The sequence below is a fragment of the Vulpes lagopus genome, chromosome 5 (assembly GCF_018345385.1).
Source record: "Vulpes lagopus strain Blue_001 chromosome 5, ASM1834538v1, whole genome shotgun sequence".
Lineage (NCBI taxonomy): Eukaryota > Metazoa > Chordata > Mammalia > Carnivora > Canidae > Vulpes > Vulpes lagopus.
In genome coordinates, this window is record NC_054828.1 from 19,763,451 (window position 1) to 19,785,582 (window position 22,132).

At 38.7% G+C, this 22,132-nt stretch overlaps 1 protein-coding gene across 1 annotated transcript in view; it reads right to left on the bottom strand.

Moving 5' to 3' along the window:
* The window catches only part of SLC5A7 (solute carrier family 5 member 7), a 29,456-nt gene extending 15,004 nt beyond the window's left edge, over nt 1-14,452 (bottom strand). The window contains exons 1-5 of the mRNA XM_041754304.1: nt 14,220-14,452; nt 12,749-12,977; nt 7,989-8,102; nt 7,074-7,229; nt 1,425-1,573 (exon numbers count right to left, since the gene is read on the bottom strand). Of these exons, the coding sequence (XP_041610238.1) occupies nt 1,425-1,573; nt 7,074-7,229; nt 7,989-8,102; nt 12,749-12,926 (597 nt within the window). The 5' untranslated portion in view covers nt 12,927-12,977; nt 14,220-14,452. The remainder of the gene's footprint in view (nt 1-1,424; nt 1,574-7,073; nt 7,230-7,988; nt 8,103-12,748; nt 12,978-14,219) is intronic.
* Between the last annotated feature and the right edge of the window lie 7,680 nt (nt 14,453-22,132).

Genomic DNA, 22,132 nt, shown 5'->3' on the forward strand with positions numbered 1-22,132 from the left:
TTGACTTGAATTCAATTAAGACACTAGTGAATGAAATTCCATGAAATGCACATAGACACTAGGGGAAAAGAGGAAATGTTGTGATCATTGCTAGCATATGTAAATTTATGGCTTAACTATAATTTTAGTTGTAGTCATTTCTTTTAAAATTTTCCTGCCATTATTAAAGATTCTAGAAAATAAAAAAAAATGAGTATGAGATTCGACTCCATTTTTCATTTCTAAGTGTCTAGTGTAAACACTAAAATAGAGGGAAGAGCTTTTCATTATGAGGAAAAAAGAGGAGGCTCAAAGGTGCTTTAATCATCCATGGGAAGGGTATCACGATGTGCAGTCTGAACTTCCTCTGTGGCCTATCTGTGAGGGCACCAGCCCTACACACTATGTCTCTGAGACAAAATACATGTGAGTGAGTACTATGCTACAGTGCCCAGCATGGAGTACTCACACCATTTTCTTTGATATGTCTTAGGTGTTGAATATTATTGTATATAAAGTAATATAGTCTTCACATTTTAAGATGTTGAGCTTACAAAGGCTCAATGTTGACTAAAATGTGTTCATAACACACCAAAGCACTCTTAACATAATACAAGTAATACATCTCATAATTATACAGTACTTTTTACTGAATAAAACACACATATATTTCCTAATTTAATTTAGAACTTATAAACAATACATAACAAACCTTTCTAGTGCCTATATAATTAAGCCTTTTCTTTGTTTTTAGACCCCAGATAGTGATGATTAATATTGAAACCCACAGTTTTTCCAATGGGATAATTTCTGTCTTATGAGAAGTCTTACAGATCAATTAAAATGAATACAGGGGGTAGATTAAGAGACCAGTGCAGGAGGCACCTGGGTGGCTCAGTCAGTTAAGCATCTGCCTACAGCTCAGGTCATGATCTCAGTGTCCTGGGATCCAGCCCTGCCTCAGGCTCCCAGCTCAGAGAGAAGCCTGTTTCTCCCTCTCCCTCTGCCCCTGTCTCGTGTTCTCTCTTTCTGTATCAAATAAATAAACAAAATCTTTTTTAAAAAGAAAGACTAATGCAAGTGAGCACCAATGTTTACATTTTAACTCTGAATAAAGTATTTTGCCTTCAAACTCAAGGAATAGCACACATAAGTTGCCATCAAATGTAGGCATGAAGGGAAGGAAGCCCTAGGCCTTTTTAAGAATTAAATTGAGGGCATATTTTCTGTTAAAATCTAATAAAATGACTACAGTTTTTTGTCCAATTAATTCACTGAGAAATTTAAAATTTCAAATGGTATATGATCTACTATGTATTACTCATGACAGAAAATGACATTTCTATTAATTTTTGCTGAGTTAGTATAATACCACAGTACCTTTTAGAAAGAAAAAGGAGAGGAAAGGAAAAGAAGAAGGAAAGTCTGCGAATGGCTCCACTTACCAGGCCTATGAAGATGCAGAAAAGCTGAACTACATCCGTGTAGGCCACAGAGTAGAGACCACCCACTAGTGTATACAGAGTGGCGATCAATGCAGAGACGATGACAGAAGCTTGCACGTTGGCGCTAATGATCACACTGATGGTGGCTCCTGAAGAAAGCAGACAAGAGAACACTGTGGTCAAAGTACTCAAATGGATTCCACTTTCTGTTCAAGGATATACTGAATGTTCCGTGACAGTAAGTATTTCCTTGTGTCATGTGAAAAGTATTGGATGATAACAGTTAATGTAAGTTTTCATATCAAAATCTTAAAATCTCTATAACTTAAATATGTATATACATATATATACTTACGTATATAAATCTACATATATTTAAACACATTCTTTCTCTCTGAAATTTATGCTTTGCTAACTTATTTATGTGGGACACCCAAAATTCATGACATGACTTCAGAATTCCATGAAATATACTAAATTTAATACTACTATAAGAACCCGAAATAATTTTACTACCTATCTGAAACTGACTTTATTAAATATATGCAATATATTTACTCATATCCTTGAGATAAGCCCAATCACCTATTTTCCATTAATTCTGACTCCTGCTAGCTTTTTTTTTTTTTTTAGGGTACTTTGTCACAGTACCCTTTTTTTTTAAAATATTTATTTATGATAGGCACACAGTGAGAGAGAGAGAGGCAGAGACACAGGCAGAGGGAGAAGCAGGCTCCATGCACCAGGAGCCCGACATGGGATTCGATCCTGGGTCTCCAGGATCGCACCCTGGGCCAAAGGCAGGCGCCAAACCGCTGCGCCACCCAGGGATCCCCCTGCTAGCTTTTAAAATTCATTTTTATTTTCATTTATTTTCATTTTTTAAAGATGTATTTATTTATTGTTGAGAGAGAGAGAGAGAGAGAAAGAGAGTGAGAGCAGGGGAAGGGGAAGAGGGAGAAAATATCCAAGCAGACTCCCATTGAGTACAAAGCCCAGCATGAGGCGCAATCTCACGACCCATGAAATCAACACCTAATCCAAAACCAAGAGTCAGACACTTAAGCAACTGAGCCACCCAGGTGCCCCCTTGTTAGCTTTTTTTAGATGATGGATGGTATAAGGTACCAAGGTTTAAGACAAGTGTGTAGATGAAAATAATAAAATTAGCAAATTTTATTCCAGTCCTACTGCTAGGACACCAATGTGTTGAAGGGCCCTAGATTTCAACTGAGATTTTTTTTTAAAAAGATTTTACTTATTTATTCACAAGAGACACACAGAGAGAGATAGAGGCAGAGACAGCAGAGGGAGAAGCAGGCAGGCTCCATGCAGGGAGTCCGATGCAGGACTTGATCCCAGGTCTCCAGGATAGCACCCTGGGCTGAAGGCGGCACTAAACTGCTGAGCCAACTGAGATTTTTACGTAATTTTCATTATCAGAGTTTTAAGCCTGCCTTAGAAATAAAATTTAAGTTTTTCTTACTTTATGTCTTTTATGTCTTTGTTTATTGAGTTTGTTGGTGTCTATATCTTGGATGAGAATATTAGAGAATGTACAATTAGACCACTATGGCTCTTGGACTTCTCTCAGAATTCACTTGCTGCTTTACAAACTCTTTCCCCATTGTTCTCAAAAGCTACATATTTTATATTTTATATTGTTAAATGTAGCAATTATAGGAATGCTAACATACATGGAACAAATCTGTGATTTTTTAATATCATTAATTGCGATCTTATATTCTGCCACCACTTCTCAGTTGCATGCTAACAGTGTGTGCAACCCACTAGAGATGAAAATGCATTCATTTTCTCAAGGAGCAGTATAAAATATTTTGATCTAAGATAACAATACAAAATATTTTTCAAGAATTTCTTTCTTAGTGCTTTGAATATGGTAACAAAATTATTTTCTTGAGTAAAGCAAATGAATAAAAGGAAAAGACTGACAAGGAATTGGAAGATGAAGACAATGGAAGGTAGTCAATTATTTATAAATGACTTTGGGTAATTGACTGAGTTATTGTTGTATGGATATTTAACAGGCTTTTTTTTTTTCCCCCCCTTGCAATTATTTACTTCATGTTGAAACTTTAGTTGCAATTCTTTGCCATTCTTCTTTTGGTCTGGTTTTCTATTTTAATGACATTTCTAAGTACAATTATTACCCTGCCTCTTTGGGTTGCTGTTTAATTTTCTACCCATTAGTGAAAATTTTATTAATTCTACACCTCCAAAAGGAAGGGAAGGAGGCTGTATGCTATAGAAGAAAGATCACTGGACTAGGATTCTAAAGATTTGGATACTGGTAAGTACTACCATTTGGTTGTAACTCAGTGGTTTTAAAGAAGTCTCCCACTTTTCTATTACTATTAAGATTGGGATTAAGTTTTTCTTTAAAATATTTTCTAGATAATTCCATCATTTGTAGTGAGTAAAATAAATTACCTGCTAATGAAATATTACTTTATTCATGCAGCCATAAAAATAAACATACTATAAATAAAATCATAAAATTCACTGAATTTGAGCTCTGAGAAGTGTAAATATACATCTTTAAAAGATTTTATTTATTTACTTATTTAGAGAGAGAGAGAATGCATGAGTTTGGAGAAGCGCAGACAGAGAGGGAGAGAGAGAATTCCAAGCAGACCCTAGTCTGAGTGTGGAGCCTGATGCGAAGATTGATCCCAAGTCCCTGGGATCATGAACTGAGCCAAAATCAAGAGTTGGATGCTTAACTGACTGAACCACCCAGGTGCCCCTTACAGATACATTTCTTAAAAAAAAAATGTTTGTAAAGGATGTTGTCCACTTATGGTAAGAAGATAGTTTAAAATTCTCCTAAGTTTCTGTGGTGAACTAAGCACATTCACAGGAAAGTGGTAATAGATATTGTATTTGTCTATTCTTAAGTATTCCAAGTTATTTCTAATAAACACTAATTTTGAATTACGTCCAACTATTATTTTTGAAGAAAATATGTATTGATTTAAAAATACATCTTTTTGGGATCCCTGAGTGGCTCAGCAGTTTAGCACCTGCCTTCGGCCTAGGGTATGATCCTGGAGTCCCGGGATCAAGTCCCACGTCAGGCTCCCTGCATGGAGCCTGCTTCTCCCTCTATGTCTCTGACTCTCTCTCTGTGTCTCTCATGAATAAATAAACAAAATCTTTTTAAAAAAACTATTTTCTTTACCAGAGCATATATTTCAAGCAATAGCAGCAATGTTTTTATACATGTTGTTTGATATGTGTGTTCATCTATGTTGATATATATATATATATATCCTAATATTTTACATATATATTGACATACACACAGACATAGAGACACATGCTCATATACAAAAATAATTAATTGAAGCAAGTTCAGAGTTTAGTTCAAGTTTATAGTTCCAAAATACTTTAGAAATTAGTTGGGGCACCTGAAACCAAAAGACACCTGGGTGGCTGAGTTGGTTGAGTGTCTGACTCTTGACCTTGGCTTAGGTTATGATCTCAGGTTTGGGACATCCAGCTCCATGTTGGGCTCCATGCTCAGCAGGGTGTCTTCTCTCTCTCTCTCTCTCTCTCTCTCTCATTCTCCCTTTGTCCCTCCCCCATTAATACTCTCTTTTCAAAAGAAGGAAATATTAGTTTATTAATTCAATTCTCCCTTCAGGGCTCGATTGTATAGATTGATCTTTATTTGATGAGAGTGAACATTTTGTATTCTGTTAGCTATTCAGCCCACTCCCTTTTTAATATCTCAGCAGGCAGTTTGTTCTTAAAACCAACATTTTCTAGTGTTGAAACCAATGACAAATAAACTACCCATTGCTTCTTGGCTAATGAGAGCAAGGTGGGAAGAAAGGTGCATTTTTACACATAATTTCATTAGGATATAAGTGCAGTGGTAATTATGGCATAATTATTATATTGCACCAGGAAAGTGCAACATTTTCCACTGAGGTATATGTTACTTTATAGCTATCAAACTCTCTTCTACATCAAATCATCTCTTCATTTTACAGTTGGAGACCAAGAAGGTAAGATTATATGGGAGTTTGAAAAAGAAAGGTGTGAAAGGTAATATAAACTAATATCTGATATTACAGAGGACAGATCTGATAATAATACTGAAACCAAAAGACAAGTTTGTGGTATAGAATATATACCATAGAAGGACATTCATCTTTTTTTAAAAAAAAATTTAGATTCAATTAGCTAATATATAGTACATCCTTAGTTTTAGGTGTAGTGTTCAGTAATTCATTAGTTGTGTATAACACCCAGTGCTCATTACATCACATACCCTCCTTAATGCTCATCACCCAGCTATCCCACCTGCCTCCACCTCCCCTCCAGCAACTCTGTTTGTTTCTATAGTTAAAAGTCTCTCATGGTTTGTCTCCCTCTCTAATGACTGGAACTGGAGAGTATTATGCTGAGCGAAATAAGTCAGAGAAAGACAATTATCATATGGTTTCACTCATGTGTGGAATCTAAGAAACAGTGCAGAAGATCATACGGGAAGGAAGGAAAAACTGAAGGACATTCATCTTATCTTACTTTTGCTTTGACTACTTTGGGTCTAGCTGTAGACTGGAGCCCTTTATCTTCATTTGTAAGATGAGATAAAGAGAAACATATGTAGATGCCTAGATGTTAAATATGGACATATTTCAGTGAGGAAGGTTGTGAAACTTCCAACTCTGTTGATCTGCGAGAAGGAACTCAACACTCAGTGAAATGATCTGTATTTCCCCGTGATCAAAAGGAAGGTTATGAAGCCTGACTGAAGATCTCCCGCTATCCCACTGAAATCTGTTTTCTAAACCTTACAAGTGGGTTGAGAATCAGTGGGCCAAGGATAATTTGTCCTTAGCATTAATTGGACTTGGTAGTAAGTTAAACCCTAAGGACTCTAGGTTCATTTTCTAATGAACCTAAACATGTTTACAACCCAGTACTTTAGGATTACCTTGAGAAAACAAGTGATGTTTTTCTTTTTCTCTTTTGAAGAAAGTAGAGATAATTCACTCATTCATTCATTTGTGATTAAGATTACTACTATTAACAGGACACAAGTCCTGCCTTCAAGAAATTTATAATCCCTTTTGAGAGGTTGGATTTGGGCTTGATATAGATTAACAGGCACATAATCATACAAAGTGACAAGTCCAGTGAAAACAAAATTCCAGGTGCCTAAGGAAGCCCACAGCAAGGTCAGGATTACTGGTCCAAGTAAGTGACATGTAAGAGAAGACTGAAGGACATCTGGTTGGCTTGGCAGATGTGCAAAAGGGCAGGCAGGGAACAAGTCAGAAGCAGAGGGCACCTGCACTTGCACAGTGTTAGAGGCAAGAAAGGAGGTGAGGCCTAGAGTTCTGGAAGGAGGAGGAGGGATGGTGAGAGGAATCAGAGTCTAAGTCATAAAAAGCCTAATGCACCCACTTAAAAGTTTGGAAAAGAACAGTAAAGGAACAAAATCCGATTTGCATTTCAGAAGAATAGACTAGAGGAGGAAGTCTGAACAATAAACAGGGAGATGGTTGCATTCACCCAGGTGAGGGAAGCTGCAGGTGGCCTGGCCTGGGGCTTTAAGGGAGTAAAGTTGTGTATGTGATGTTCCCTTAACCAGAGAGAGGCAGAGGTCCTTACCTAAGGCAGAGAAAATGGCTGCAGCCCAAAACATTTCTCCCATTAGAGCGGGAATAAATAGGAGCCCACCCATGCGTTTTCCATAGATCTGTTGAAACGGGTCTAACATGGTCACATATCCCTTGGAACGCATAGGCTTTGCAAAGAACAAACCACCTAAAATAAATTAAACAAATGTTTGTGAGAAAATAAAAAATCCATAATATAATAGTCTTTGCCAACTTTTTACCATGCTATAATTTCTCAAGGGAAATAAATTTTTAGAACACTTATTTGTGTGGAGGAACCAGTCTGAAATATAGTGTGAGTACAGAACCAAGACATATTTAGCAATCAAACATGAATTTCTTAACACCTTTGTCATTGTATGCAACCAAAGGGCCATTGGATGGTGTATCTGAGGCATGTGCATTGAAAAACATGGACCACTCACTAAAATGGTGTGACACTCACTAAAATGCCTTTGTATCATCCACCATAGCATTCAGATACTAATTAAGCTCAAGATCCAATAAATGTATTTTAAATGAAAGAAAAAAAAAAGAACTCTGTTATATAATATCCTTGACCTTTTCTTAGTTTGATTTACACAAAGAAATTCAGGTACAATTCAATTTGATTCATAGTTAATGACATCTTTACTATTTTTAAAAGAAAAAAAATCATATGTTAAGAAATTCACTATTCTCTTACCATAGATCAAGGGATTTTTAAAAAACATATTCCATAATCAAGAGATCAAATAATCTAAGCATTATTGTTACTGACTTCTGGTAGCAGGTACTTGAGAGATTCCTGGTAACATTTTTTTCCACAATAGTTATTCACAGTTTGACTCATTATTTCACTTGTTATTTGTACTCCTCTTCTTTATGCTTTACTGAGTGGGTCACTAAGGTTTAAACTTTCACTTACCTAAAATCAGACTAAGAGAATATCCAATTGGTGCCTGAGCCCAAGCTAGACCATAATCTGGTACATACACTGCTTCGGCTGTCCCATTGATGTAACCTCCTCCGACCCAGGTGGCTGGAATAGAATGAACAGTGAGGGAAAGACACTGCCATACCCCAGACCTGCTCAGTTTAACACAGTGGCCAGTAGCCTCCTATGACTATCGAGCACCTGAAATATGGCTAGTCTGGTTTGAAATGTTCTGAGTGTAAAATACACATTGAAATTAAAAGACTGAGTATGAAAAAGTAAATGTAAGCTATCTCAATAATTTTTTTGTATTATTACATGATAAGATGAAAACATTTTCAACATAATTGAGTTAAATACATTCAATTATTTATATTTATTCCCCCTATTTTTTCATGTTTTTAAAGTGGTTTGTAGAAAATTTAACATTCCTTTTGTGGCACACATCATATTTCTCTTGGTCAGTGTTGCCCTGGGTGTTTTCTGAGTCTATTTAGTCGTCAATACTTTCAAACCATATTGTTATATCCCAGAGTCTGACATTATATACAAAATATTATGTGACTATTTCTATTCTCTCTCTTTTTTTTAAGATTTTTTTATTTATTCATAAGAGGCACAGAGAGAGACAGAGGCAGAGACACAGGCAGAGGGAGAAGCAGGCTCCATGCAGGGAGCCCGACATGGGACTCCATCTCGGGTCTCCAGGATCAGGCCCTGGGCTGAAGGCGGCACTAAACCACTGAGCCACCCGGGCTGCCCAACTATTTCTATTCTCAATAATATTACAACCTTTCCCCCCACCCTCCATAACATGAGGTCAAGTTTCTTTATCTTAAGGTCTTTCTGTTTTAATTGTATTGATATTCTCACATTGATCTTCTCACATTGATCAGGTTTATCTTCTTGCGGGGTTAGAGGGAGAGTTTCACGCATGCACAGGTGTGGATGTATGTGCCTTTTTAAAAAATTTGTTAATAGGGTCACTTCTTAAATACCCTGAGTATATAGGATTTAGACAGATTTGTTCTCCATTGTAACATATTGTTTACTTTCCTAAATTGTTAAAGGAGACATTGCACTTTTACTCCAAAGTGTCCTAAAGTGAGTGTAAATTATCTTTCCCAAGTGCCCCGCATGCATTTAGACATAAAAAAATGGCATTTAGAATTTGAAAAGTTGACTGAATACCCACTTGCATTCTTTGTTTTAATCTGGGTCTTTTAGTAAAATATTTGATATTTCATGGAGAATAATAAGAAAATGTCTTATTCAGTTGTCATTTAATAGAATTTCTGTAGAATAATAGCTGAAGGAGGAGGCCAAGGAACCAAAGAAAACACGTGATGGTTAAACAAGATTGGAGGGATCCCTGGGTGGCGCAGCGGTTTGGCGCCTGCCTTTGGCCCAGGGCGCGATCCTGGAGACCCGGGATGGATTCCCACATCGGGCTCCGGGTGCATGGAGCTTGTTTCTCCCTCTGCCTATGTCTCTGCCTCTCTCTCTCTCTCTGTGACTATCAAAATAAAAATAAATAAATAAAAATTTAAAAAAAATGAACAAGATTGGACCAAAAAGGATCTATAAACTTTACCATTTTCTGTGACAAGGCAATATCACATATAATTATTGCTAAAAAGCTAAAGTTAATGGAATACTTAAATCTTTACAGTTTATATCCTTTGAAGAGTATTGCCAAGATATTTTTTTAAATTCTCTGTATGATTTGTGTAAAATTATGAGGAACATAATGGCTTACCAGATATGAGTCTGAATTCTAGGCTATATCATCCAATTGGGAATAAAATTTAACTCTGAAAAGTTCTCTGAAATCTCACAGAATATAAGTAAAATAAATAATATGTACATGAAACTATCAAAGACAGATGTCTCTATTGTGGTCATGCCAAAATATATCTGGCTTTTGCTCCAAATACAAAGCTAAGAAGAGAGTGTTGTGGGGTTAGTACTATTGCTTAAAGGTTAACATGAAAAGATCTCCCTGCAAAGGAATTTCCAGCACATTTAAATGGAAAGTGTATATACAAAATCCTCAAGTGGACAAATATGCTCTTGGCAGCCACTTTCATCTGCCTGGAAGATTTTACATGGGTCTTAACAAACAACAAATGCTATAATTTGTTTTTTTTCATTGTAAGCCCTCCTGAAAATTTAAACAGAGTTTCCCTCCTTCACTGGGTGTCTGACTAGGACTTGAAGAAATGATTCTCACAGGTACTGAATCAGACCTGATTCGCCTACTAGGCAACTGGAACTGCTAACACCACCCAGCATCGTCTCATTGCATAAAGTGAATGGTCTTATGATAACAAAGCCTATTAGTGATCATTTGTCTTTGCATAGGTCTCCTCTCCCTTGTCCAAAAACAAAACAAACAAACAAAAAAAACTTGGTGACTGAATGATTACAAACATTATAATATAGAAATGAAGACTTGGTTACTTATCATGTGAAAGTCCTCCCATTTTTATTAGTCTTGTCCCTTTTATGCCAGAATTTGCTCTGCATGTTTGTATATTTCATGTCAGACTCACCAGTGAAAACAAGAATTCTTTCAAACTATGTGCATTTTTATTTTTTAATCTTTCTTCTTTTTCAAATACATACAATCAATGAATGTAACAGGGTTTAGATAATATGGTTCAGAATTTAAATGAATTATAATATTGACCAAGATTCTTTTCAGTTCTGAAGACTAAAATCTTTCAAAATCAAGCTAGACCATGATACTTCATATGAAATATCATGATTTAAATTTTTCTATATACTTCATTAGACTATTCTGTTGAAAAATAATTCTAGATGATAAAAAAACAAAAACAAATCCTGGAATATGATCTTTATGAACACAATAGATATAACATTAAACTAGAGTAATAATAGCACATTGTAATGAACAAAATTTACAATGAGCAAAGATTTTGATATGGACAATCTCATTCAGTCTTTTCAACAGTTTTTTGAGTGGGATCAACTCTCATTGTTTTATTTTGCTTTTCTACTTATTTTCTTTGTACAGGAAAAATCTGAAGGGAAGATAATTCACTTCAGACATCAGTTTTGCATCTGGATCTTTAGGATAAAGAAGAAATGTTTGTGCTATAATGAACAATGAACATTAAGATGTAAATGTGTATGGTGTTCATCCATAGGTAGATAATAAGAGAACATCTTAAAATGTATACCAGCATTTCAGTAAACATATATGCAGGTGGTAGACTAATGGATGATTCTCACTCTGTTTTTGTACTTACCTGTGTATATTAGACATTACAGAAAATATTTTGCACAATACAATTTGTTCTATATATGTGTATATGTAGAAAAACTGAGGAACAGAGGGTAAAAAAGGACCCTTTTACAAATGATGTGCCTTTGTAAAGAAAGGAAGTGAATTCAGCTGGAAGGCTGCAGGCAGTGCATTGAGGAGGGGCCTCAGGGTGTGGCTGCTGGGAGACCTGTGTTGGGTGATGACTCCAATCCTTGTTTTTTTTTTTTTGTTTTTTTTTTTTGTTTTTTTTTTTTTCCAATCCTTGTTAATCATGTAATTCTGCATCCTTACTCAACCCCAGAGCCCTTTCACACTGCTCAAATATAAGGAGCTTCATAAAGATCACATGAAACCATATGCAGTTGGCAAAGAGTTAAATGAATATAAAACATGCATATCTGAAAAATAAAACGTATAGTCCATAAACTATTCTAGAATATTATAGGTTTCAGATGGCCAGCAGAGATGCAGTCTTCACAGATTGCTTTGGTAAACTATTCCATATACAGAGGAATCATTTTTAAATAGCACCTCAGGGCTGAAATTGGGCATTATTTGGATATATTTCTGATGAGATACTTTCCAATGGGCCCTCAGAGTTCCAGTTAGTGTAGATTATGTTGCTAGTATTAAAAAACCTAGTAAGAATTGGAAGTGAAATGTGTGTTGTTGGTGAAAATGTATCAAATACATTTGTTGTTTTTCAGAACTATTTTCTACAACCAAGAAGAATAAAAAAGAGAAACAAATCACCACTTAAACAGAACCACCTCTGGGCATCAGCTCCTCAGAGCCCAAGGGTGGTTTGAGTGGGAGAAGGCTGCAGATGCTGGCTGAGGCATTCCTGTTAGGACACGCCCTAGCTTGTCCCCTTTTATATCAAGGTTCCTGGGAATCTTTTTTTTTTTTTCCAGTGCTGTGGATTCCTAACTTGTGATTGTCTTCCTCTGAGGAAATTAGTTTATTGAATGGGAGAATTAGGTTTCAAAACAGGACATCAATCAATTTGGAATTGTGCTGCCCCTAACTGATTTATTCAGTTGAAAACCATCACGAGTTAATGTTCATTGACATTCATCATTTAAGGACACCCAAAGTCACAATTTTGTGCCTAAATTAGTGAACAGGATGAGATGCTGACTTTATTGTGTAACTTTTAAGACTAAGATGCTTTTCTCCACCTCTTTGTTTTTATTCTGTTCCCACCCACTGAATTGTCCAGATAGCCCAGATTCATTTCATCGATATTCTGTCCGGCGATTTATTATAAAATCATTTTGTTCAAGTACTACTGAGTTGAAACCATTTTATTTTTGTTTTAAATAAATGTAAAGTTATTTTTAGAACACATAAGCAGTGAACATAAGGAATCCTCAGAGGACAAAGGCTACAGTTTGCTTCGTCACTCTGGGAAGGCAAGGAGGGGTGGGCAGCATGGCGCAGAGGCATCAGGACCTACCTGTCATGGTAAATGCACCCACCAGCAGACCAATGTCTCGGCCACCAACTATGATGGCCTCGCTGCGCTCTTCTGAGCTGCCGCTGTTTTTGGTTCTCCAGGCAGCCCATATTCCAACCAGTAATATTAGAAGGTAGAATACGATGATAGCTATCAGGCCTTCCACATGGAAAGTCATTTTTATTTTGGGGTCCAGATTCTTCCACAGCTAGCTACTTCATTAAGATCTCTGAAGAAAATACAGTAATGCATTATAAACCAGTCAAGCATGCGTAGGCAGCTGGGAATAAACCAGCTGGCTCATGAGAGATCCTGTGCTACGACGTACAGAAAAAACACATTGAAATCACATATGACACTTAGCAGTTGCCAACACAAGTCCACTATTTTTTTTCTATTTAACAGTTTAACGTTGTTTTGAGTTTTCAAGAAAAAGAAAAAAAAATAGAAAGTGCCACTTAACAAATGTAACCACAGTCACTTTTAGTGTTTAATGAATTCTTTCAATTTGAAATTAACCTTGTCTTGTAACTTGGTCAAGAGATCATTTCCAAAGACTGTGTATTTGGAACTTACTATTCCATCGAGAATTGTGCAGTAGTCTTACAATACTACTCTGAGACTTCTAACATATTCATTCATTCATTCATTCATTCATTCATTCATTCCTCTGTCTCTCAAACAATATCAGGGAATGGTTCGAAAAGGAATGTGATATGTAAATCTGGGAGACAAAAAAGAAAAAAAAAACTTTAGGAAACTCAGTTTCAAAAACACATCAGCTCCAATTTTCAACAAGTGCCTGTGGTCCAAGTTACTGAAGCAACTAAAGATGTTACATCGTTTAAAGAGTGCACCTCTTCTTCCTCTTCCATTGTTCTTTGCTCTTTTCATGTCTCCCCCACCCTTTGCATATACAACAATTTAAGAATACAGAATTGCCTAAAAATATAAGAGGGTGTCAAAGGTATTAAAAAGAAGACGTCGAGTTCTAACGCCTGTTCTTTCTGGAATTCTTGTCTTCTGCTATTTTTCAACCCTCCTGACCACGGCTATTTCATGGACTCGCCTTCACACAAGCACGTTTCTGGGGGGAATACAGGTATTTGTGTCCGCGGGTGGGGAATGAGACCTCGGGCGAAAGAACTAGGCCCCCTCGGATTCCGGGGAAGCGAAAGAGGCGCGGCGGGGCTGGGTGCGCTCGGCCTCCGCGAACGCGGGAGCTGGGGGGTCCTTCCTTCTGGGGCCAGCGCGAGGCTCCCCGGCTCCCGCCCGCGCGCCCGCCCGCGCGCCCTCGGCCCCAGCGCAGCGCCCAGCCCCGGAGAGCCTGGGGCTGCAGGCAGCGGACCCGCCGCGCGTCCCCACCGGGAGGGGGATGCCGCGTCCCTCCGACCTACAGACGCCGCGGGGCGGCCACCGCGCCCCCGAGGGAGCGGGCTCCGAGGCGCCCCGGTGCCCGCTCCGCTCCTACCTGCAGTGGTAGCCTGGCCGGGAAGCGCTCCGCCGTCCGGGGCTCCTCCCGGCACCGCCGCCCGGGCACCGCGGAGGTTGGGGGGTGCGAGAGCGCGGAGGGAGCGGAGGGCTCGGGGGGCCGGGGCTCGGGGGGCCGCGCCCGCGGGGAAGGGCCGGGCGGCGGCGGGCTTCCAGCCCCGGGGCCCCCAGAACCTGGGCGCGCGGGGCCGACAGGTGTGTGCGCCGGGGCGAGGGCACTGGAAGCGGCCGAGGTGGCGATCGATCCCGGTATTGGCAAAGTCCCCTTTATAAGGGCGGCCGGCGGGGGCGATCGTCAGAGCCGGGAAGGCGGACGTCAGAGCCAAGGGGTGATGGGCGGGTGCTGGGGACGGTGCCCGGTGCGGCGCGGGGCGGGTGTGGGGATGCGAAGCACCCGGCTGAGCCCGCGCTGGAGCCGCCGCGGGACCCGGCGCCCCGCCGCTCCGCCCCTCCTCGGGAACCAGGGCGTGGCCCCAGGGCCGTGTCCCATTCGGTGTTCCCACGACTCTGGTTGGAAGCAGGGAATGGGGGGACCGGGAGGGCCTCGGAGCATCACGTTTTCAGCTGGAGCTGCTGGAAGTCCAGCGGAGGGGAAGGGGCGACAGTTGTCTTGCTAGACTTGGCCCGAAGCGGTTTCTGACATCTACGTGGGCCGTGGTGGACGCCGGTGCCACCCACTCCGGGGTGCTCTGAAGAAGACATTTCAGGACGGTTTCCAAAGTCGATTTAAAATCATGTCCCTTTCGCTTAAAAATGGGGTTATAATGCAATATTGCTAAGAGTCGTCCAAAACAACAGTGAAGTTATCACACGCGCCAGATGAGGTAGCTTTCCTCGTAGAGCTAACTAGGTTGCTCGCCCGTCAAAATATCCTATTCCGGCGTTACAAAAAATTTACTGCGTAAGTTGAAAATATCTACCTATCCATTCATCCATCTATCATCTATCTATGCCTAGATATCCATATTAATGCCTAGATTATTTATATTTCCACAGATCCAGTCACACATCTATAGCTCTACTTACAGATCTAGATATGTCCATAGATTGATAGCTATAGATATCTGTGCATGTATACACAGGCATGAGTGTATGGGAAGAGAGAGAGAGAAGAGCCACAAGTCACAAAGCCACAAGCCCCTCTGGTCACTTTCTTCCTTTTTCCCATATTCCACCATGCCAGTCTATTGAACAATGAAATATGAAAATCTAGTAACCGATAGAATAAATATTTCTTGACTACTGGTCACCTCTTTCTAGATGAAATTTTGGACCATCCCCATCTTCTTACACAGCATTTGGAAATGAACTTTCAAGTTTTTATCACTACTCCTTTGCTTTGTTCTCTGCATAAACAATAACTGCATCCAAACACTTTGTTTGGGATAAGAGGCCAATGGAATTAAAGCAGAAATTAGGACGAGGGAGAAGGGTCTGCATGGACAGTTATTTCATCTGGTTTGAATGATATGCTCACTGCTTTTCTGGAAATGGTTTAGAAAGCCTTTCAATGTAACTCCATTTTTTACACGGAAGGGTTATGAATTTAAGCAATTTTAAGAAATGGATAGAGGGAAAACAGAGATGGAATTTCATATCATTATTCAAGTGCTTTTCAACAGAAACGCTTCATTCTTGATTTTGCTTTTGACGGTTATATGTGAGTCAATTTCTGATTCTGGACTTTGGTCACAGGTTAATTTGTGTCTTCCCAACCAGAATACACTTAGGGTGACAAAGACAAAAAGCTTGTGGTTGTAGCAGGGCAGCGGTAGGCAAGAGAGTGTATGAAGCAGTGCGCTAAGGTTCTGGGGCTAAGACTTAAATCCCAACAGAGACAAAAGAGGTGGCCGTCCACAGAGAAATACCATCTGAGCTTTTGGCTGTAGGAATGGGGAATGCAGCCAGGACACAAAGCTCTCTATGAGGCTCACCTAATCCACTTTAAGAAGCCAGATTTGCCAGCCTCTAGATTCAGTGCCAGATCTGGGAAGGTACAATGACTTTGGAGGTGGCCCAAGCAATTCTGACCTGGCAGAGCGGCTATCCTTCATGATGGAGGGCACCAGTTGAAAATGACAACTGCTGATGTATTGAGTCTGCTTCTGTGGAAACATTTCCTCATTTGCTGAGCCCTGTGAGCCCCTGCATCTGATCTCATGATGATGCCACTTGTGAATTTCTGCTCCAGGATGTGCCTTCCCAGACACCCATTCTCTGTTGTCTTCAGTGTGTACCTCTTCATCTACTTCCTTGAGAATATGGGAAATATATGGCAGTGGAAAGCTCAGTTGCAGCTTTGGAAGATAAAAAAGCAGATTTTGCCTTTCGAAATCATTTATTTATTTAACAGACACTTCCTAAGTGCCTTTGGTGTTCTAAGCACTGTTCTAAATACTGAGAAACATGTGGAAAATAATATAGTACCTGCCCTGAGGCAATTTATAATTAGTGAAAGGAAAGCAGGAGCAAACAAGCAAAAGCTCTACTTGAGTCTACCTGCTGGCAAAGATATGTCATATCTACACACACAGATTTTAGGGAAAATTCAGAAAAAGGTCTTAATCAGATCGGGGTATTCTGGGAGGACAAGGAGATTTATTCATACAACAGACACACTGTGAGGACCTACTGTGTGCCAGGAATTATGAGAGATACCAGGTACCTAGACAGAAAAAAAAGGGAGCCCTGTCCTCATTAAGCTCATAGTCTATGACCCTACAACTCAAAGTATGGTCCATGGAACAATAGTGTCAAACATCATCATCATCATCATCATCATCATCTCTTTTTTTCTCTCTCTCTATTGTTTTTATAACACTGGTAATTTGAGAAGGACATCACTTGGCATACACACATTGAACATGACTCAGATATGAATGGCAGTGCATAATGAGATTTTGGGGGATCCATTTTCCTTAAGTCATTATTCTTCATAATGTCCCAGTTTTCTCGTACAACTTTTACTTGAACCTTTCAGAATTTCTAATTGATTATATTCAGCTTCAATTGCAATTTGGCCTGTCATTTGCAAACCAGGGCTGTCATCAGAGTCACAGAGTACTTTAAAAATTATAGATACTAGGACTCCAACAGCAAAAAACTCTGATTCAGTAAATCTTGGACAAGAGTTCAGAAATCTCTTTTTAAATAGACTGTTTTGTTTTGTTTTCTTTTAAAGAGTGACTTAAGTTTACAAAAAAATTGAATAGAAGGTATTTCCCAAATACTCCCTTCCCAACACATGCATAGCCTCTACTGCTATCAGTACCACACCCCTCCTTATCTCTACCCAGTGGTACATTTGTTACAATGGATGGACCTAGACTAACACATCATTATTACCCAGAGTCTGTAGTTGATGTTGGATTTCACTCTTGGTGTTCTTTCTATGGGTTTGGACAAATGTATGATGACATGTATCTAACATTGTAGTATCATACAGAGTAGATTTATTGCTCTAAAAATCATCTATACTCCACTGATTCATTCCTTCTTTCTCACTAATCTGTGAAACACTTTTTTTTTAAACTGTTTTCATAGTTTTGCCTTTTTCAGAATGTCATAGAGTTTGAGTCAAGTGGCATGTAGGCTTATCAAATTGGCTTTTTTCTCTTAGCAACATGCATTTATGTTTCCTCTAGGTCTTTTCATGGCTTGATAGCTCATTACTTTGTAGTGCTAAATAATATTCCATTGTCTGGTTGTACCAGTTTATTTATCCATTCCCCTACTAAAGAATATCTTCTTTACTTTCAAGTTTGGGAAATCATGAGGAAAGCTGCTATAAATATCTGTGTGCAGTTTTTTGGGTAGACAAAAGTTTTCATCTCCTTTGGGTAAGTACCAAGGAGCAGGACTGCAGGATCACATGGGTAGGAGGATGCTTAGTTTTGCAAGAAATTGTCAAACTATCTTCCAAAGTGTCTCCCTCAGTTTCTACTCCCCCAGCAATGAATGAGAGTTCCTATTGCTCCGCACCCTCAGCAGCATTTGGTGGTGTTGGTGTTCTGAAGATTAGCCCTTCTAATAGTTGTGTAATGGTATTATATTTTTATTTTAATTTACATTTCCCTGAGGTTGTATAATGTACAGCATCTTTTCATATACTTATTTGGTGTCTGTATATATTCCTTTATGAGGTGTCTTTTAAGGCTTTTAGCCCATTTTTTTAAAAAAAGATTTTATTTATTTATTCATGAGAGACACACAGAGAGAGGCAGAGGGAAAAGCAGGCTCCCTGTAGAAAGCCCAATGCAGTACCTGATCCTGGCACCCTGGGATTACAACCTGAGCCAAAGGCAGATGCTCAACCACTGAGCCACCCAGGTATCCTGGCTTTTAGCATGCTTTAAAACAGGTTATTCTCTTATTGTTGAACTCTTATTAAGAGTTCTCTGTATCTTTTGGATGAAAGTTCTTTTTTACTTCTGTGTTTTGCAAACATTTCTTCCAGTTTATGGCTTGTCTATTTATTCTCTTGACAGTGTCTTTTGCAGAGCAGCAATTTTTAATTTAATGAAGTCCAGCTTATCAATTACCTCTTTCACGGATTGTGTCTTTGATGTTGTATATAAAAAGTCATCTTCATAGCCAATGTCATCTATTTCTCGTTATCTTCTAGGACTTTTATAGTTCTATGTTTTACATTTAGGCCTGGGATCCATTTTGTGCTAATTTTTGTGATGGGTAAATGCTTTATGTCTACATTCTTTTTTTTTTAATAAATTAATTTTTATTAGTGTTCAATTTACCAACATACAGAATAACACCCAGTGCTCATCCCGTCAAGTGTCCCCCTCAGTGCCTGTCACCCATTCACCCCCACCCCCCGCCCTCCTCCCCTTCCTCCACCCCTAGTTCGTTTCCCAGAGTTAGGAGTCTTTATGTTCTGTCTCCCTTCCTGATATTTCCCACACATTTCTTCTCCCTTCCCTTATATTCCCTTTCACTATTATTTATATTCCCCAAATGAATGAGAACATACACTGTTTGTCCTTCTCTGATTGACTTACTTCACTCAGCATAATACCCTCCAGTTCCATCCACGTTGAAGCAAATGGTGGGTATTTGTCGTTTCTAATGGCTGAGGAATATTCCATTGTATACATAAACCACATCTTCTTTATCCATTCATCTTTCGATGGACACCAAGGCTCCTTCCACAGTTTGGCTATTGTGGACAGTGCTGCTATAAACATCGGGGTGCAGGTGTTCCGGTGTTTCATTTTTTTTTTTTTTTGCATGAGGATATCCAGTTGTTCTAGAATAATTTGTTGAAAAGACTATTTTTGCTCAGTTATGTTGCCTTTACTCCTTTATCAAAGATCAGCTGACTACATTTATAGGATCTACTTCTGGCATCTCTATACTTTTCCATTAGTATATTTACTTGTTCTTTCACTGATACTACTTTTTCTTATTGCTGTAGCTTTATACTAAGTCTTTTTTTTTTTTTTTTATACTAAGTCTTAAAGTTGAGTAACGTTGAAGAAACCCCACCCCCCGTGAAAATGTAGGACCAGGCCTAACCCAGAGGCAGTCCACACCCAGCTGCCTTCCTGGAACTTAAGCAACAAAAAACGTTCTGTTTTTCCGAGATAAGAAACCCCCCCAACATGCCCTGACTGGAAAGTCCCTGAACATGCTCATGTTGACCTTCAAATAGACCAATCATGCCATAACCTGTATGCTATGCTAATCCCACGGTTGTTGCCTTTAAAAGATGCCTGTAATTGCCAATCAGAGCTCTTCCACCTCTGAGGCGGAGAGCCCATTTGCGCAAACGTTCAATAAAATCCTCTTGCTAGTTGCATCTGCCTGTCTGGGGTCTGAGTCTCTGGGGCGTCCACTGGGACACGCTGGCACCCGTGAGCCAGGGTCCAACAACGTGAGTCCTCCAAATTTCAATATTGTGTTGGCATTCTGGTCTTTTGCCTCTCTATATAAACCTGATAATCAGTTTCTCAAAATCCCCAAAATAATTTTCTGGGATTTTGATCGGAATTATTGACTCTATAGATCAAGTTGGGAAGAACTGACATCTTGATAATATTGGGTCTTCCTATCTTATCCATGAACATGGAATATCTCTCCACTTATTTAGTTCTTTCATCAGTTACATAGTTTTTCTCACATAGATTTTGTACATATTTTGTTATATTTACATCTGCATTATTTTAGGGGGTGCTAATGTAAGTGTTGTCGCCCTTCTAATTTCAGATTCCACTTGCTCTCTGTGTATATAGGAAAATAGGAAAGCAGAATCATTTTTCTTTTTTTGAAACCTTCTGTGGTGATCCTGATAACCAGCTAAGTTTGGGAATCCTACTGCATTTCAGAGTGGAAAAAGTCTTGAAGTCAAAACACACAACTTTAGCTAGTTACGGGAACTTCAAAAAATTATTTTGCTTTCTTTGAATTTTAATTCTCTTTTCTCCAAAGTGGAAATAAAAACCATGCAAAGTTAGTGTTGATCTCATATGAATGTGAAGATTAATTGAGACAGTATTTTCTAAAACATGTAGCACATATTTTCCCACTGGTACTCAATATACAGTAGATAATTGCTACTTTAGCTGTAACTTCTGTTTTATTTGCTTGATTTGCTGTTAAAGCCTGCTGGTGCTCCAGCCTCTGGTGACAGTGAATCACCCAAGGAGTGTGCTGGATAAATGTTCTTGCCCATTTCCTTACCTAATGGCAAATAATTGTTTTGCTAATAACCTCAGGGTTGCTTCAGAAGTTCATATATTCCTTGAACTGCATCATAAAATAAGGTCTAGATTCTGCTTCTTGATCAATTTTTAACTAAATTCAATTTATGCTTTTGTAAGTAGGGCTGGAAGGACAGATGATAATTCACTTTCATAGAGATATAGGTGGGAGATACATCCAACTTCTTCCTCTGTCTGAAGCAGCTCTTACCGACAGTCCCCAGAAACTTTTCAGTGATACATTCTTCACCTTAGTCACCTTGTATAAGGTTAACACCTTTTCATTTACTAATCCAAGAGAAACTTCCATGATCCCTGTCTACACCCAGTCAGGGTGATGTGTCCCTCTTTCAAGCTGTTGTCTCATGGCACTTACTACTACCTATTGATTGTTTACAGATCATATGTCTATTTCTCCACTAGCTTGTAAACTCTAGGAAGGGAAAGATCACATTCCAGGCATTTTATATAGTCAGTGCTTAGCACTGCTCCTGAAATACCACTAGTCAAAAACTTAGTTGAGCTAAATTGCCTTATTATTTTACAGAAGGAAAAACTGAGATCCAAAATAAATAAAGGTCATCGGATAGACCTCCATGTGATGACAGTAACACTAAAATTAATCACTTGGAAACAGATCAATTAGATTCAAATGCAATTGCCCAGGAAATGCCAAGTTTTTTTCTTCTGTCCTTATGATGGCATATGAGGACTAAATCTTCATACTCTTAAAACAAGAACTTATATGGGAATTATGTAATTGTATACCCTCATTATAGTTTTTTAAAAAGTATAAGAGTAATGAACAATGTATTTTAGAGTCACCTTCTCTTGGTGGTGTCAAAGTCATTCGTGCAACCATTGCTATCATTCTTGTTGTAGCAGAAGATATTTTTCCTTGTTTCTTCCTAACATTTTATTATGAAAATATTCAAGTAAACATTAAAGTTGAAACACATAATCAAAGTTAATACTTTTATAGCCACCATTTAGATTCTATCAAAAAATATTTTTCTCTTGTCTTCTATCTATTCATCAGTTCATTTTATTTATTTGATGCAAGTATATCATTAGAGTTCAATCATCATTTACAGTTTTTTTTTTCCCATTGAGGTAAAATTTACATGCAATGAAATGCATGAACCTTGAGAGTATGTTAGTTGAGTTTTGGTAAATG